This window comes from Coffea arabica, chromosome 4c (assembly GCF_036785885.1).
Source record: "Coffea arabica cultivar ET-39 chromosome 4c, Coffea Arabica ET-39 HiFi, whole genome shotgun sequence".
NCBI classification, from domain to species: domain Eukaryota; kingdom Viridiplantae; phylum Streptophyta; class Magnoliopsida; order Gentianales; family Rubiaceae; genus Coffea; species Coffea arabica.
In genome coordinates, this window is record NC_092316.1 from 50,493,119 (window position 1) to 50,508,704 (window position 15,586).

The following is a 15,586-nucleotide window of genomic DNA, read 5'->3' on the forward strand; positions in this document are numbered from 1 at the left end:
ATCCAACACCTGGAGTCCTAGATTGTACTCCTTTTTTTTTTTTTTTTTTGGGTTTGTGTGGGCACGTTGATATGATGAATGGGTATAGAAAAGTAAAAATTATAAAATTTCAAGATTTTGTTTTGCTTACATCGTATGTAGAATTTTCAATCACCTTTTTATCTCACATACATCAAATCATAAAAAGTGCTGCAATAATTATTTCAAATAACCTTCTGTCCAAACAAACTCTATTATATGCCTGAAAATTTTTCTTTCGTCGACCAAAGTGTAAATACGCGATGGGGGTGGGCGTCGCAAGGTTCATTCCATGCAATTTGAAAAGTAAATTTGTAATTTTTAAATTGCATCAAACTGTATTTGACTATTTTAAAATTATATCAAACGGTAACAAACAAACTTTATTTGATTTGCACTTGAATCTAACTTGTTTACATCTAAAAATCTAATTTATTTACACCAAACTCTTTTAACTTTTAAACGGAAATTCTAATAGTTTATAGCAGAGAAAAACTCGCACGAAATTGTGTTAACACAACACCCGATCCATGCGCCAGTAGTTATAATATTAATGTTTAGTGGTTGCTGATGCTTAGGCTGTTCAACTGATAAAGAAATTGTAACATAAATACGTACATGGGTTGCAATTTGCATGAGGAAGGAAACTGTTGAAACTTTGCGATAGCTTAGAGAAAAGAACAAGCAAAAGCAAGGAAAATAGGGGCATTCCGAGAATTGAACTCGGGACCTCTCGCACCCTAAGCGAGAATCATGCCACTAGACCAAATGCCCATTTGTGCTGAGCTAGCTAATTTCTATTTTAGTTTTGAATAAATTTTTTATACAGCAAAAGTTAAATTTCAATTCAAATTTTGTGTGATTATAGTTTTCAAAATTTGCATAATTATCGTTCATCCAACGCTGCTACTACTGATAGTGTATACATTTAAAAAGAATTGCTTGCTTTTTTTTTTTAAGAAGACAGATGGGGGAAATTTCTGGAGTTAAGGATCTCTCTTCATTTACCTGCCCCATGTCTGTTATTCGAGGCTCCTGCACTATGATAGAGTCCACAATAGAGTCTTCATCCATTTTAGTTCTACTAACATCAGATTTCTTAGTAGTTGGCACAATTTTCTTGTTCACCGCATTTTCCTCTGGAATCCAGACTGTTTTAGTGGTAAATTTTTTTTGGACAAAACTTCTCAATATAACAAAAATTTACTGCAGCCTTTACACCATGGGGGCAGCCATTTATAGTCCACCTTTTAAGCACCAAATTCTCCAGCGGAACTACAGAACTTACTTCAGAAATGTAGGAGTTTACCTGAACCAAGCCCAGCGAACCATTTCGAGGACTCGATCACTTTGCACGGTTTTGACCTCACAACTATAAATTGTCCCAAATAAATCATTGAACAAAAAAAGAAAATGCTTAGTTTAATAACTTCCATCAATTCTGAGCGTTAAATGTAACGGAACTAGGGATAAAACTATCAACTAATAACATGGAGTTTAATTTTAATGTTTCTTCCTCTTCTTTCACCTTTTACCTTTCACCTTTTCTAGTCCTAATTTGTTGAAATAATTATTCAACGAAACCTTTTAGGTTGTTTTCTAGTCTTAATTCCGTGACACCTAGTGGTTAAAATTGACGGAAGTTCTTAAGAACCTAAGTTTCTTTTTGGTTCAAGGATCTGTTTGCGATAATTTATAGTTGACGAGTCAAAATGGTATAAAAGATAATAATTTATATGCTATCTGAAAAGTTTCCTTTATTTACATAGAGCTCACAGGATGGATGGCATAGTACGATCTGAGCCATTGATTCTTTAAATATTGGATCTATTCAAGTGTGAGTCTTTATTTAGGATTGATTCCACTTTGTTCCCCAAACTTTGGATGATTACCCACTTTAGTCCCTAAATCTCAAAATATGATACTTAAGTCCCTAAACTTATAAATACCTCCCACTTAAGTCCTTAAACTTATAAAATGGGACACTTAAATCCCTAAACCCTAGAGGTGTCAAATAAAACCATTTAACTAATTTTACCCATACCCGCCCATTAATAATTGAATATGGGTACATTAAATTTTTATATATGGATATAAATGGGTTACCCAATTATACCCATTTATTAAATGGGTATAATTGGGTAACCCATCTAACCCATTTAACCCATTTAACTTACATTCCCAAACCTTTTGTATTTCCTGGGGTGAAAAAGAGCTGGCTGGAGTTTTTTCAGGTGGAAAAGACTCAAATTCTTGAAAATTGCAATCTACATCTGTAAAAGTATCCCAATTATTTTCTTGAGTAGTGATGGGTCTGGTGAAGAATTTCAGGGAGAAAAAGAGGGGCCCCTGGAGGATGAGCAGTTTTGAAAATTTAGCAATTATTTACGCGATTTACTTTCTATAAAATGGTGCAAGTTTTGAAATATTTGATAATGGCTAACCTTTTGTATTTCCCAAACTATTTTTTATGTTAAGTATTTTTGTTTTATTTATTATATTTATTTGTTGGTTTTATCTTATCGCTTTATTTCCTTGTAATTTATTAATTTGATCATTTTTTAGCATCATCAATTTATGACAAATTTTAGCTTCTTTTCTTACCTTTTCAAATGAAATTTTAAATTTATAAACGAAAAAATACTAGGGGTTCAAAGTTTCGGATTAAATTTTTTGTTAACTTTCATATTATTTAGTCCAAAATTTTAGATTCTCATTGTTCAATTATTAAATAATATGTAATTTTGCGACATGGCATGCGGATGGAAAAAAAATTGATAATTAGACTTATTTGGCATAATAAGTAAATATTTAAAATTAATGATGGGTGTAAAATGGTATAAATTGATAATTTAGTTTACAAAATGAATTTATATGAGCTTGTAAAAATTTAGAATAAATGGGTTATAAATGGATAATTGGGTTACCCAACTCATTTTTTGACTTACCCATTTATACCCATCTAATTAAATGGATATAAATGGGTTGACTCACTTATACCCATTACCCATTTTACCCAACCCAAACCCGCCCAAATCACCCATCTTGCCACCTCTTATAAAATGGGATATTTCGACCACTAACGGCATTCAGGATTTGTTAATAATTTTCCTTAAGTGGGAGGCATTTATAAGTTTAGGAACTTAAGTGTCCCATTTTGAAGTTTAGAGACTGAAGTAGGTAATCGTCCAAAGTTTGGGGGGACAAAGTGGTATTAACCCTTTATTTATATATATATATAGAGCTCACCCAAAAAAAAAATGAAAAAGAATAACAATTTTGTAAGCACCCAAAAATCATGATATAAGCACGCGTCTGGTCACCGGTGGGCTGCAGAAACTGGCGGGAATCCACGTGATTGGAGGCAACACCCGAGATGCTGATCCCCCCTAATCCAATTACTAAGCTAAATTACATAAATAGCCCTACTTATTCCAACAGATTCAGATTCTGTAGCTGACGTGTCCCCACCGCAAAAAATCCCCTGGACCCAAAACCGAAAAACAAATTGACAAAAATAGGAAAAAAAAAAACAGTTGAATTCCGCGAGGGAAAAAAATACGTACAACACAGCTATATATAGACATCGGAAATGAGACAGAGAGAAAGACTTGCTCAGTTGGAAATTTTTCTCTGTGCAGGAAGAATTTGATTCCATCACAAGCTTCATCATCGTCGTTCTCGCCGGAGGGGGAAAAAATACCTCCGCTGCATAGATTTCGATATATTCAATTTCGGTAATTTCAGAGCTCGTAATCACCTCGGATTCGTCACGTATTCGGAGCAGCAAGTTACCCTTTTTTTTCAGCTTCTTCTAGGTAAATGCATTAATGATTATCAATGCCGTTATTGTACTGATTTCTTCATTTACGCATTTAGTTTTTTTTTAAGAAGAGAGAAACTGGATTTAGAAGATTAATTGTTTGGATAATGCTGTTTAGTGATCTTTAATAATGTGTGTTTATCTGAATAATTTTTAAACAATCCCTAGCTGCTGTTGCTGTTTGAAGTTAGGAAAAGTGATTTTAGCGCTGGTTTTTTCCAATTTCTCATGGCACAGTAGAAGATTGAAGGAAACCGTAGTGATTAATGTATGTTCTCCGTAATGTTTTGATGTCGATGTTTTCCTCTTTTTTGTTTGTTTCAGCTGTTATTTGTGCATGTATATTGCATAAAGTATCACTATTTTGATTTCGCGGATTTATTTTTCTGATTTAGTCCTGGAAACGTATATAGCCGTCATTTTAGTGTTTTCTCTGTACCTATGATGTATCATTTTAGTGTTTTTTTTAATGGTTTTTTTCCGTCAAAATGGTATAATTTTTATTCTAGTAAATAGAAGTGCAATACTTTTGACGGATCTTAGAGATTGAACTGTCTTTGTCATAGTTAGAGTGGTGTTCATCCAAGGTTCTGTTTCTAAGGATAGCTTATGATTCCTTAGCAGGATACCAATAATCTAGATCCACTAGTATTGGATGAAAACTACGAGTTTGTAGTGGTTCTTCATGTGGTTTTCAGTTTTGTAATTTCTAAATTTTAGGAATTTAAATGATGCCAGGGAGTTTCAGTAATAGAGTTTTGAGGTACCTGAGCATGTTCATTTGTGATCTATGAATGAAACAAGTAGGGAACATCGATGATGTAAATGCACTGAATTTTGGTTGTTTATGTTTACTTTTGGACTGTATATTTGATTACTTTATTCCGACTTATCACCATTGGTAACCTGCTCCACCTATCATTTAGATTTTCTGTGGAAATAATACTAGATGAGAACCGAACATGTATCCAAGGAAAATAGCATTTCAAGATTTCTATGGAGGAAAATTTGGCTCTTTTTTCTCATGTTCTACAGGCATGGCATTCTATAGATGGTTTTATCTGCTCGAAGCACCGAGCTTGATGTAGCAGCTTAAATGACTAACTTACAGCGAAACAGTGTTGCTGAGAGGAACATTGATCAGGTAATTAGTTTTCGCCATGTCTTGGGTATATATGTTTTGAAGTTTTTCTGTTGCACTAAATGAGAAAGAAACTTTCAGTTCTCCATTTAATAGTACAATTACCGGATTGAATGACTTACATACAAGCTTTTTCTCTACAAGTATGGTTTTCTCCCTTCATGAAGTTTACAGATCTGACTCTTGTCGCTACTACTAGATTATAGAGGAGTTAGAATTTGACAATTACATCATAAAATTCGTTTACAATTCTTATCTTCAAAATGTCGTTCCATAATAGGAAAATATATAATTCCCTAATTTCACATCAAGATATTGTTGCTTATAAGAGTTTATAAGCTTGATGAATTTTAAATGAGAGTTTATATGCTTGATGAAAGTCAAAATGAATCTATGAAACACAGACTTTATTTACAGCTGAACTAATCTGCAGTCTGATTTTTCCTTTGGTTATGAGGTGATAGTCATTAAGTGGAGACTGTGGCAGACTGGTCAGATTAGTCCCTGTTCTAACTTAGTGTTCAGCTGGTGAAAGAGAATCATTCAGAAAACTAAATAAAACATAGGAAGACCTTCCTGGCCAAATTCAGCTCCTTATTTCATTTTGTGGATCATATATTTCTTAATGTTTGTCTTCAAAAACTTGATGACAATCTAGTACTGACTACTTTTAAATCTATTTTTGTTTTTATTTTTTTTAAAGGAAATATAGCAAATTCTAACATTGAGTGATTGCTTTAACCCAAATTCTTTAGTTTGGTGGTGGTTCATTCATATTCATTATCTGTTGTGTACCTGGTTCTTTGATGGGGATTTTCGAAGTTGATTTTTTCTTGTTAACTGCAGGCTATTACAGCATTGAAAAGAGGCTCGTATCTACTAAAGTATGGCCGCAGAGGGAAGCCAAAGTTTTGCCCTTTTCAGCTCTCTAATGTAAGCTCCATTGCACTCATATCCAGGAGTAATTTGACTTCAATTGATTGCTAGTGTATGGATGCTATTCTAATTTTAGGTTTCCTAAATTTCATTTGAAAGTGTTTTTAAAACAGTGATTTAATTATTGCAAACTTGGTTTATCAGGCATTCAATTTTCAGTCCATACATAATTCTGAAAACTAATATTAGAAGGTTTCTTGATGGCTCCTTTCTGTATGTCACTGAAATTTGATTCTAGGACATATGTTGCTTGTTAATCTCTTGTAGGGATCCCTGGTCTAGGGAAAGGGATCCAGGTGGGGACAGCTTGGTTACTCCCAAGCCATCTACTGCTCGATTAGTTTCTGGGTTGGGTCCCCCCCTCCTCTTCCTATTCTTGATGAACCACAAAATAGAAAATAATAAGAGGTTGCAAATAATTTTCAGACACAGTTAGGATGATTTTAGGGGCTTCTACAACCAGAATGAGCCCTTCTTCTATGATTTTGTGGGATTTTACAACCAACTAGGGTCCTATATCTAATTTTTTGGTTTTTAATTTCTTCCTCATGTTCCATTTTTCTTCACACCTGTAGCCTCCTATAAAATGTGCATAATGAGGCTTTCAGACACTTCTTTAACAAACTTGGCTCACATACATGCATTTCAGGATGAGACAACACTAATATGGTTTGTTGGTAAGGAGGAGAAACAGCTTCGACTGAATCATGTTTCACGAATTATACCTGGACAGCGTACTGTAAGTTTGTTCTATGTGCATCTCTTGCTTGTATTTACCATTAATTTTGAAAGCTTTGAGTGCTGTGCTGTGGTTTACCACCAGAGAGAGAATGAAAATATGAATTGCAACAGAAGAAGTCATATCTACTTTGGTTTCTTAGAGTTTAAAGATCTTGCTTCGAATTAAAGTTCCGTTTACTTTGGATTAGCTAAAACACAATAAAGAGTGGAGCCATATGAAACATGACATGCAGGATTTGACACTTTCAAGATAGTCTCAATCTTCCCAAATATGGTTGGACTCATATGTAGAATTTGCCAATGATATTTGACATTTAAAGAGCATGATGTAATACCATATTTGGAGACCTATGTGCAGAGGCCTATTTAGCATATTGCTGACAGTGGTTAAATTAAAATCCTAGGTAGATATAGCTGTTGAATTTTTAGATTACCAAAAGTATGCTTACGCTCTATGATATTCAGCCATCTGTTTGAAAGAAAACTACAAAAGATGCTGCGTAATGTGCTCTGTTCAATAAGCCTACAAAATAAGCTTTAGGCATAGGGAAGTGAACTCAACCAATCATTCGCATGCTTGATTTTCTGATAACAAGTCTGCAGTTTATGCATCATGTTGCACATAATGATTTCTACTCTGATGCATTTAGTACCATTGAGTGTTGAACTGGTCATGCAACTTTGCATGAGTATTTGTCATGAATCTATCTTGAGCTTGTCCAACAACTGACTTGGTCGCTTACAACTATCAATAGAGCATAATCATTGCAGCATATTCTGACCACCTCTCTGGATTTGGTTCTTGTATCCTGCTTCGGCATCCTGTTAATCTTTACTAGCATCTTATCCTCTAGTTCCACTAATCAGCCTTGATACAACCATGTCACTTAGTGATTCCCCTATTGCTTAGTTTTTCCCTTAGTCCTTATGCTGATTGTCTTATGAAGGCAATTTCAGTTCATTCTACATGATCATGGATGTTATTTCTGTTTTAGTACAACAAGTCTGCATGAGTGCGTCAGTTGTATTAATGCTGTTTCTGCTGCATCTCTCATGTACTTTGTTGACTTTCATAGGATGCTTGTCCTTTTTTTTTTTAACTTGGATTAAGATCATATCTAGCAGGTTTAAGTGAGACAAAAAAAAAAAAAAACCAGTAGATAGTGTTTGCATTTATGTAACAATGAGAGCTCGATGCCATATATTATCCCTGAAACATTATCTATCATTAACTTGATTTGACAGTTAAATTCAGATTATATCACTCAACTTCTGCCACATCCACGGTTCAATTAACTCATCTTATGGTTGTTTTTGCAGGATGTATTCCAACGTTTTCCTCGACCTGAAAAGGAATATCAATCATTTTCTCTTATATATGGAAAACGATCCTTGGATCTGGTAGGCAAATTAATTTGTTTTTCTTAGAAGGACTCTCATGTGAATACCTTAATTTTGACCTTCTAATCAAGGATTAATTGTACATATCTGCACTGGCACATCCTTTGAGTAATTCGGATGGCTTTCAAACCTTGCAAATCATCTATATGTTGAAACCAAGATGAATAATAGGGGATTTCTCTTTTCTGAAAGGGATTCTGTGACATGTTAAAAAAAGTTAGGAGGTAGTAGGCCTTGCAAAAAGGGACCAGGTACTTAATGATCACCATGGGCGATCATTTTGAGGCATGTTTTGGTTCGGATTGGGGATACTGTTTAGTTTTTTGAACAGTCTAGATTGACCCACATACACCCTCTTCCATACAGCGAATTAAGCAATACTTAGCTCAATCCTTCATATCGTTGAGGTGGCACTTTCACAAAAACCCCATCCTCCATTTCACGAATCATTGCAAAAAAATTGCATCTCCACCCTTTCCAGGTGGAACTATGAAGATGGATATTTGGCTGATTAAAAGTAGATGGAGTTGACTTAGTAACAATCATGAGAATTTAGAGGTAAAAGAAACTAGGACATAAAGTGGAAAAGCAATTATTGTAGTTTGCTAATGAATCCTTTCTAATGTCTATACAAATTAACCAAGAGTGACATGGTTTTGAACGAAAATGTTGACAAATTGAAACATGTAAGAAGCAGATAGCAAATATAGCACCGAAATAATAGATTAAGTAGCTAAGCAGATGGGTATGAGATTGGTTTTTGGTATCACATAAGGACATGCTAATTCCTGGGCCACTTATTGTACTAGTTTAGACAATGAATTTTGCTCTTAAAATACTTACTTCCCGTTATCCGACTAGAAACAAGGATCTATTGTACACTTCAGTTGAAATGGCACACAGCTTTTAGAGGGCAAAAAGAAATTTGGAAAAGCTTCATACATTCAACTGACCTGTTGAATTTTAATATTGGTGACATGCATATCAGAGTTTTGTTTCCTTCTTGCCATTGAAGAAACATGCTCTGCTTGATGCTCGATTGTCCTCCATAATTCTCTTTGAACTGGGACCAGAAGAGCTACTGTTTTCCTCCTGTCCAATTTGTGGTTCTACTTTATGGGCATGAATTATTATGTTTGGCTAGCATACACCCTTATAAAAGTGACGCCTTTTGCTTCTTCTGCTGACCAATGGTTCCTTTTGAGCAATAACAACAGAATCTTGAAGTCTCTCATAGAACTAAGAAAAGAGTTGCTTTTACACTCAGCTTCTTCTTCTGGTTTTGGAGATAAACTTATGTTCATCTCACATGCTGCATCCTCTAAGAATGTTTTACTCAATAAAGTTAAGGGATTGTCTTATCTGTAAACAATATTCACAGATGTGCAAAGATAAGGATGAAGCAGAAATCTGGTTTATCGCCCTTCAGGCATTGATCTCAAAGGGGAATTATCAAAGATGGAAAACAGAAGTAAAAGGTGATGATATATCATCAGACACTTCAAGTGCTGATGCTCAAAGGAATATACGGCCCACTGTGTCAACTGGCAGTGGAGATGCTGCTTATGAGGTTTCTTTCTCTGCTTTGAACTGACACTTGAATTAGTCTACTGCAGTTAATTCAATCAGCTTAGTATTCTTTGAACAGGATTCCAGACAAGTACATAGAAACCTGCTTTCTCTTCAAAAGCCTCCACAGAAAAAATTGGGAAGAGTATTTTCGGAATTCTTACTTAACAATTCAGTGGATTTTTCTCCTCAGAGAGATTCTTTCACAAATTCAACAAGCTCAATGTCCTGCACAAATACAGATGATGTAAGTGGGCAAAGCTCTGCTGATACTTCACGAGTAAGTTCTTCCAGTGCACTTTCTTCATCTAGCCAGAGGTCCTTTTTTGAAGATTTTGATAGACTATGTGATCTTTTCATCTGGGGGGAAGGAACTGGTGATGGATTGTTGGGTGGGGGTGTGCACAAAGTCGGAGAGATTTCTGGTGCTAAAAAAGATGCATTTCTGCCAAAGGCTCTGGAATCAACACTGGTACTTGATGTTCAGAATATTGCTTGTGGAAGTAGACATGCTGTTTTAATTACAAAAAGGGGAGAGGTATTCAGTTGGGGTGAGGGATCTGGTGGTAGGCTTGGACATGGAGTAGAAACTGACATTGCTAATCCAAAACTAGTAGAGACTCTCAATGGATTGAGTATCAACTCCGTTGCTTGCGGTGAATATCATAATTGTGCTCTCACAGTATCAGGAGACCTCTATACATGGGGAGATGGAACTCATAAATTAGGCCTTCTTGGTCATGGAAATGAAGTTAGCCACTGGACTCCAAAAAAAGTAACTGGTCAGATGGAGTGCTTATATGTGTTGTCTGTTTCTTGTGGACCCTGGCATTCTGCAGCTATCACTTCGCTAGGTCAATTATTCACATTTGGAGATGGATCCTTTGGTGCTCTAGGTCATGGAGATCGTAGCAGCTCAAGTGTTCCCAGGGAAGTTGAAACTCTAAAAGGATTTCGAACAGTAAGGGTTTCTTGTGGATTTTGGCATACTGCTGCTGTAGTAGATGTTTCTTTTCAATCAACAAGTTCAGAAACCTCATCAGGTGGAAAGCTATTCACATGGGGAAATGGGGATGAAGGCCAACTTGGACATGGGGATAAAGAACCTAGACTTTTACCATTCTGCATTACTGCTCTTGAAGAGATGAGCTTTTGTAAAGTGGCCTGTGGTCAAAGCATCACAGTTGCTCTTACAGCCTCAGGTGAAGTATACACTATGGGAAGAGCGGACTATGGACAACTGGGAAATCCTGGACATGCTGGTGGGCTGCCCACTTGTGTGCAGGGAAAATTGAAAAACATTTTTATTGAAGATATAGCTTGTGGCTCTTTTCATGTTGCGGCCCTGAGTTTGACATCTGAAGTTTACACCTGGGGGAGGGGAAAAAATGGTCAGTTAGGGCATGGGGACTTTAATGACAGGGACATTCCTACACTAGTTGAAGGTCTGAGGAACAAACAAGTAAAGGCTTTAGCTTGTGGGAACAACTTCACTGCTGCTATATGTCTTCATAAACAAGTGTCTCTAGCTGATCGTTCAACTTGTTCAGGTTGCACTCGTCCGTTTAATTTCAAAAGGAAATGTAAGAACTGCTACAATTGTGGGCTTGCCTTCTGCAGGGCATGCTGCAGTAAGAAATCTCTAAAAGCTTCTTTGGCTCCAAATATGAAGAAACCCTATCGAGTTTGTGACAATTGCTTTGCCAAACTGCATAAGGGCTCGGATTCAGGTTTTAGTTTTCTACCTCCCAAGGCCTTGAGCGGAACCAAGGGGAGAAATGCTGTTGAGGAAAAGGAGAAAGAGAACTTTCACACCAAACCTCATGGTTTTCTTTCTAAACTCTCCTCTTTTGATTCATTCAGACGATCTAATATTGGACATTACAAGAAGAGCCTAAAGTCAACCTCAATCAGTGGGCATTCCTCTTCCATCAGTAGTGACAATTCACTATGTGATAAGTCATGCATACCAACTCCATCAAGGTCTATGTTGGACTACCCTGAGAAAGTATCTATTTCTGCTCCTGGTTCAACAGGGCATTCTCAACCATCATCTCCTTGCTCTAGAGGATCAAGTCCATTTCAATCTGCATTGGTTATGCCTTCTTCTTCTCCTCCTCTTTCAATTCCTGATGCAGTATTTGATGATTCAAAGCAGAAAAGTGACAGTTTGACAAAAGAAATATTGCTCTTGAGAGAACAGGTAAGCTGTTACACTTAGAGGAATACGCTTGCCCTAAACTTGCATGAAGGTCTTTCTACTGTTATTTTGGCATCCCTCACAAGCATCAGAGTAACCAAATTTGACATTTTATTTCTGGATGAGTTATGCATATTGATGTCACTGTAGATATATAGTAACTAGTAAGCACATATAACTTTTCACATTTGAGGGAACTGATAAATGCACTAGTGAGTCCTTGCCTTTGCTCCTTGTCTATGTGTGAAGACTGCCACTTGTCTAGAATTATCAATAAGCTAATGTTGTTGATCCTATACTTCTTGTTAATGACATCCCATTTTCTTTGTGTGCTTTTGCAAAAACCACAAAGGAGGCAGCGTGCCATTAAAAATAATTAAAGTGCCATTGGCATTACCCCAACTAATATTAATCTTATCCTCTCAGAAATGACGGCTATGTGGTATTTTTTAATAGACTGTCTGTAAGATAATTAAAGGTGAAAGTATTCAACTTATCTGGCTAATTCTATTTATTGCATGTAATCATTACTCTATGATCTTCAAACTGTAGCTAATACTTGGATTCTACTCAGGGCTTGCATCATTTTTTTTGTAGTTTGCTTAAACATTTTATGTAAACCCCTTGAGTAGTTTCTGGTTTTGTGGGTATGGGATGTGCTAACTATAGTGATGAAGAGTTGACTCCCATATATATATATATATATATATATATATATATATATACATATATGTATATATGTACAGACGCACACCCATATATTGATGCCAATTTTTCATGGGTTATCTTTCCTTAGCCACAAGCTTTTAACACATGTCTGCAAACATATATTCTTGTTATTTGTTATGAAAGCGATATTATGCTTTTTATGCATGGTTGATCTGTGAGGGCTTCACAACACAGCAGGCCCTATACAACCTTATTTCATTGCACAATCTGTTGCTTCAAAAGTAGTATCATCTTCATCTATAAGTCTGATGATGATGTTAGCCTTAGAAAAAATCCAGTTTTCTTCATTCTATAGGTAATGATAATGAATGTGGCGTATACATTTCATGAGACAACAAAATGATAATGTTCTTTGCATGACTAACAATTAGCTGAGCAAGAAAGATCATTTCATCAAACTTGTTTAGTGTAACACTAAAAGAATGACCTTTTATGGTGACAACTAAATTAACTGGCAAAACAGTTGCAATGTGGAATAAGTAATACCAGCAGCTGGAGAAATAAAATTCAACTAAAATATCAAAATACCTGTGCAGTAATTGGGATTAACAGAAATATATCTTTGAAGTATGATGATGACTGGAGCTGGAATACTATATGTAGGTGGAGATTCTTACCTGCAGATCTCAGTTCCTGGCATCAGAACTGGAAAGAACATCAAGCCAAATAAAGAACGCTACAGAATTAGCAAGGTATGAGGCAGAGAAAAACAATGCTGCAAAGGAAGTAATAAACTCACTGATCAGGCAGGTATAAACTGCATCCTGGGCATAACCTCTGTTATCTGTTAAAGATGATTCTAAATTACTGCAAAATGAGAAGTATATTAATTATGTGGATTTTGAAATAGACTTCGAGTGAAAAGATTTGTACATGAGTGTTTTACAAGATTCATGGCGCTTTTCAAGGAAGATAATATTGGTATATGTTCCTGTTTGCATATCATGATCTATCAATCTTTTTAGAGAGCATGCCATCGTTTATTGGTTTTACAACGCTTTGGACTATTGGACAATTGTCCTAAAACTTTTTGGCTATAATTTTATTAGCAAGCATGTTCTGCTGGAACAGTGCGCATGCATATTGCCTAATAGAGTCAAACTATGAGGTGTTGAGCTGATAATAAGCATTTATTTTTTTATCCTATACACTGTACTATGTGATACCCATTTTATTACTAGTTTTTCAGGGTTTATTTCATATGTGATGCTGTTTGTCCATTCTCCGTGAATCATTGACTTTTCATTCATTGCTGACATAAGTTGCATTAAACAAAAATTTTGTGTAGTTGAGGGACATGTCTGCAAAAGTGCCTCAAGGGGCTTCCTCGTGCAGAACTTCGGATCCATTTTCAGAGAACAACTCCAATTCCCTGAGCATTTCTTCTTCCTGGAGCCAATTAACCAGCTAAGCTCCAATGAGCTTGGGAGGTGTTCTGCACATAGTTGTAGAGGATGTCTGACATTAAGTAGATTTAGACACTAACTCAAGCCACTTGGCAGTCTTCTGGACAAATTCACTTCAGGTATATTTACACATGCCTTTAAGGAGCTACTATTACGTGCTTTCTCAGACATTACCTTTATGTGATTTCTTTACTGAAGAATGTGGAAAGGATTACATGATCGGAAAATTGTTTCCAGATTTAAACTAAAATGCCATCACAAAATACTTTGCTGTTGATTCAAAACATCATGTAGTGATTTCTGTTTTTTGGTGAAGAGGGGTTGGCAATGCATTCTTAATGTATTAAACAGTTGATGCTTAACCAATTGCTCCTGGTAAGATGTTTGTTCTTTCAAAATTTCAATAAGATATTGGTTATCTCCAGCTGCCATACAAGAAATCTGGGTCAAGGCATTTGGTGCTTTAGGAAGTCTAGTTAAGCAACCTATGTGACAGCCACTGAAGTCTAGTTTTTGACTGTTAAGGAATTTACCAACTAGAGTACATGGAGGACTTCACTGAAAAGCAATGGCATCTTTGTCTCTGGATAGCTGTTGCTGTATCTTAGTTAATGATTTGGAAATACTTTTTAATTTTCTCGTGGTTGTAGGTGGTCGTCATTCTAGTACGAATCTTTTATGATTTAACTTGTCTGTGTAGGTGATGTGCACATAGATACATATACACACACTATAGATACATATACACACACTAGATGTATGAGAGACTGGCTATGCTTGGTTTTTTGTTTAGCATCTAAGGTTTCGGATCCAATCAAAAGGAAGAAAAGGTCTCTCTTCAATCAACTCCAGGCTGTGGAAACGGTTAACCCAAAATATCAAAAATATTTTGTTTAACCTTTGTGTGTGTGTGTGTGTGTGTGTGTAGATATATGTCAATAAGCTACTACACAAGCATATGATGATCAATCTCTACTCTGTGGAAGTCATTTTCTACTAGGAGAAGAGATCAATATTGGTTGCACACAAAAATGTCAATCTTACAACTCTTTTGCTCCTATTCTTCAGTTTTGGACTGTCTTCTCTGTCTATCTGTTGCAGCTTGAGACATTGACAACTAAGATCGATATCCGAGCAAATGATAAACTGATGCAGTTAGAGCAGCAAGACTTGGGTTGTACCATATCTTCGGCTTTATAGCTACCCTTTTTCTGAGAGCTCTTTCACTTTTGTTTTGACAGTAATGAAATTCTGCTTCAGATGTGATGTACAGTCATTCTTGCCCGGTGTATGGTTAGCATTACGTGTAGAGGCGTTAGAGAGTAGGCAAGGAAAAGAACGCTAAGATGCAGTTCAGCATTCTGCTGCGAAGCGTGATTTTCTCATGGTGCTTCCATGCAATGTCGGTTTTTTCTTTTCAGGGTATTTTGAAATTTGATCCCTATTGTGAAATTTCCGCAGCTAATATGAAGGATTGCCTTCATCGCCTGCTTATAGTTTGTTCCAATTTTCTTGTGATGACTGTTTTTCCAGAATGTTGGAAAAACAAAAAAGAGAAAGAGAACAACTTTTGAATACAAAATAGCCAATTGTACCACTACACGAAAAAAAATGCTGTGGAT

General features: G+C 35.9%; 1 protein-coding gene and 1 non-coding gene across 8 annotated transcripts; one reads left to right on the forward strand and one right to left on the reverse strand.

The window, feature by feature from the left end:
- Nucleotides 1–720: 720 nt before the first annotated feature.
- On the reverse strand, nt 721–792 carry TRNAP-AGG (transfer RNA proline (anticodon AGG)). The gene has a single exon. It is a non-coding gene; the product is annotated as a tRNA-Pro (tRNA).
- A 2,810-nt stretch (nt 793–3,602) lies between these two features.
- On the forward strand, nt 3,603–15,429 carry LOC113738410 (PH, RCC1 and FYVE domains-containing protein 1-like). Of its 7 annotated transcripts, none has more exons than XM_072046312.1 (11): nt 3,603–3,836; nt 4,877–4,985; nt 5,829–5,915; nt 6,568–6,657; nt 7,980–8,060; nt 9,442–9,630; nt 9,709–11,832; nt 13,162–13,308; nt 13,847–14,083; nt 15,033–15,138; nt 15,225–15,429. In XM_072046312.1, exons 2-9 carry the CDS (start codon nt 4,938–4,940, stop codon nt 13,967–13,969), a joined length of 2,889 nt encoding a protein of 962 aa, XP_071902413.1. In that variant the 5' UTR covers nt 3,603–3,836; nt 4,877–4,937; the 3' UTR covers nt 13,970–14,083; nt 15,033–15,138; nt 15,225–15,429. The 7 variants fall into 7 exon arrangements, with proteins under 7 accessions (XP_071902413.1, XP_071902412.1, XP_027121400.1 ...); XM_072046311.1 differs by having other exon boundaries at nt 15,066–15,138; XM_027265599.2 differs by having other exon boundaries at nt 15,033–15,429.
- Nucleotides 15,430–15,586: the final 157 nt, after the last annotated feature.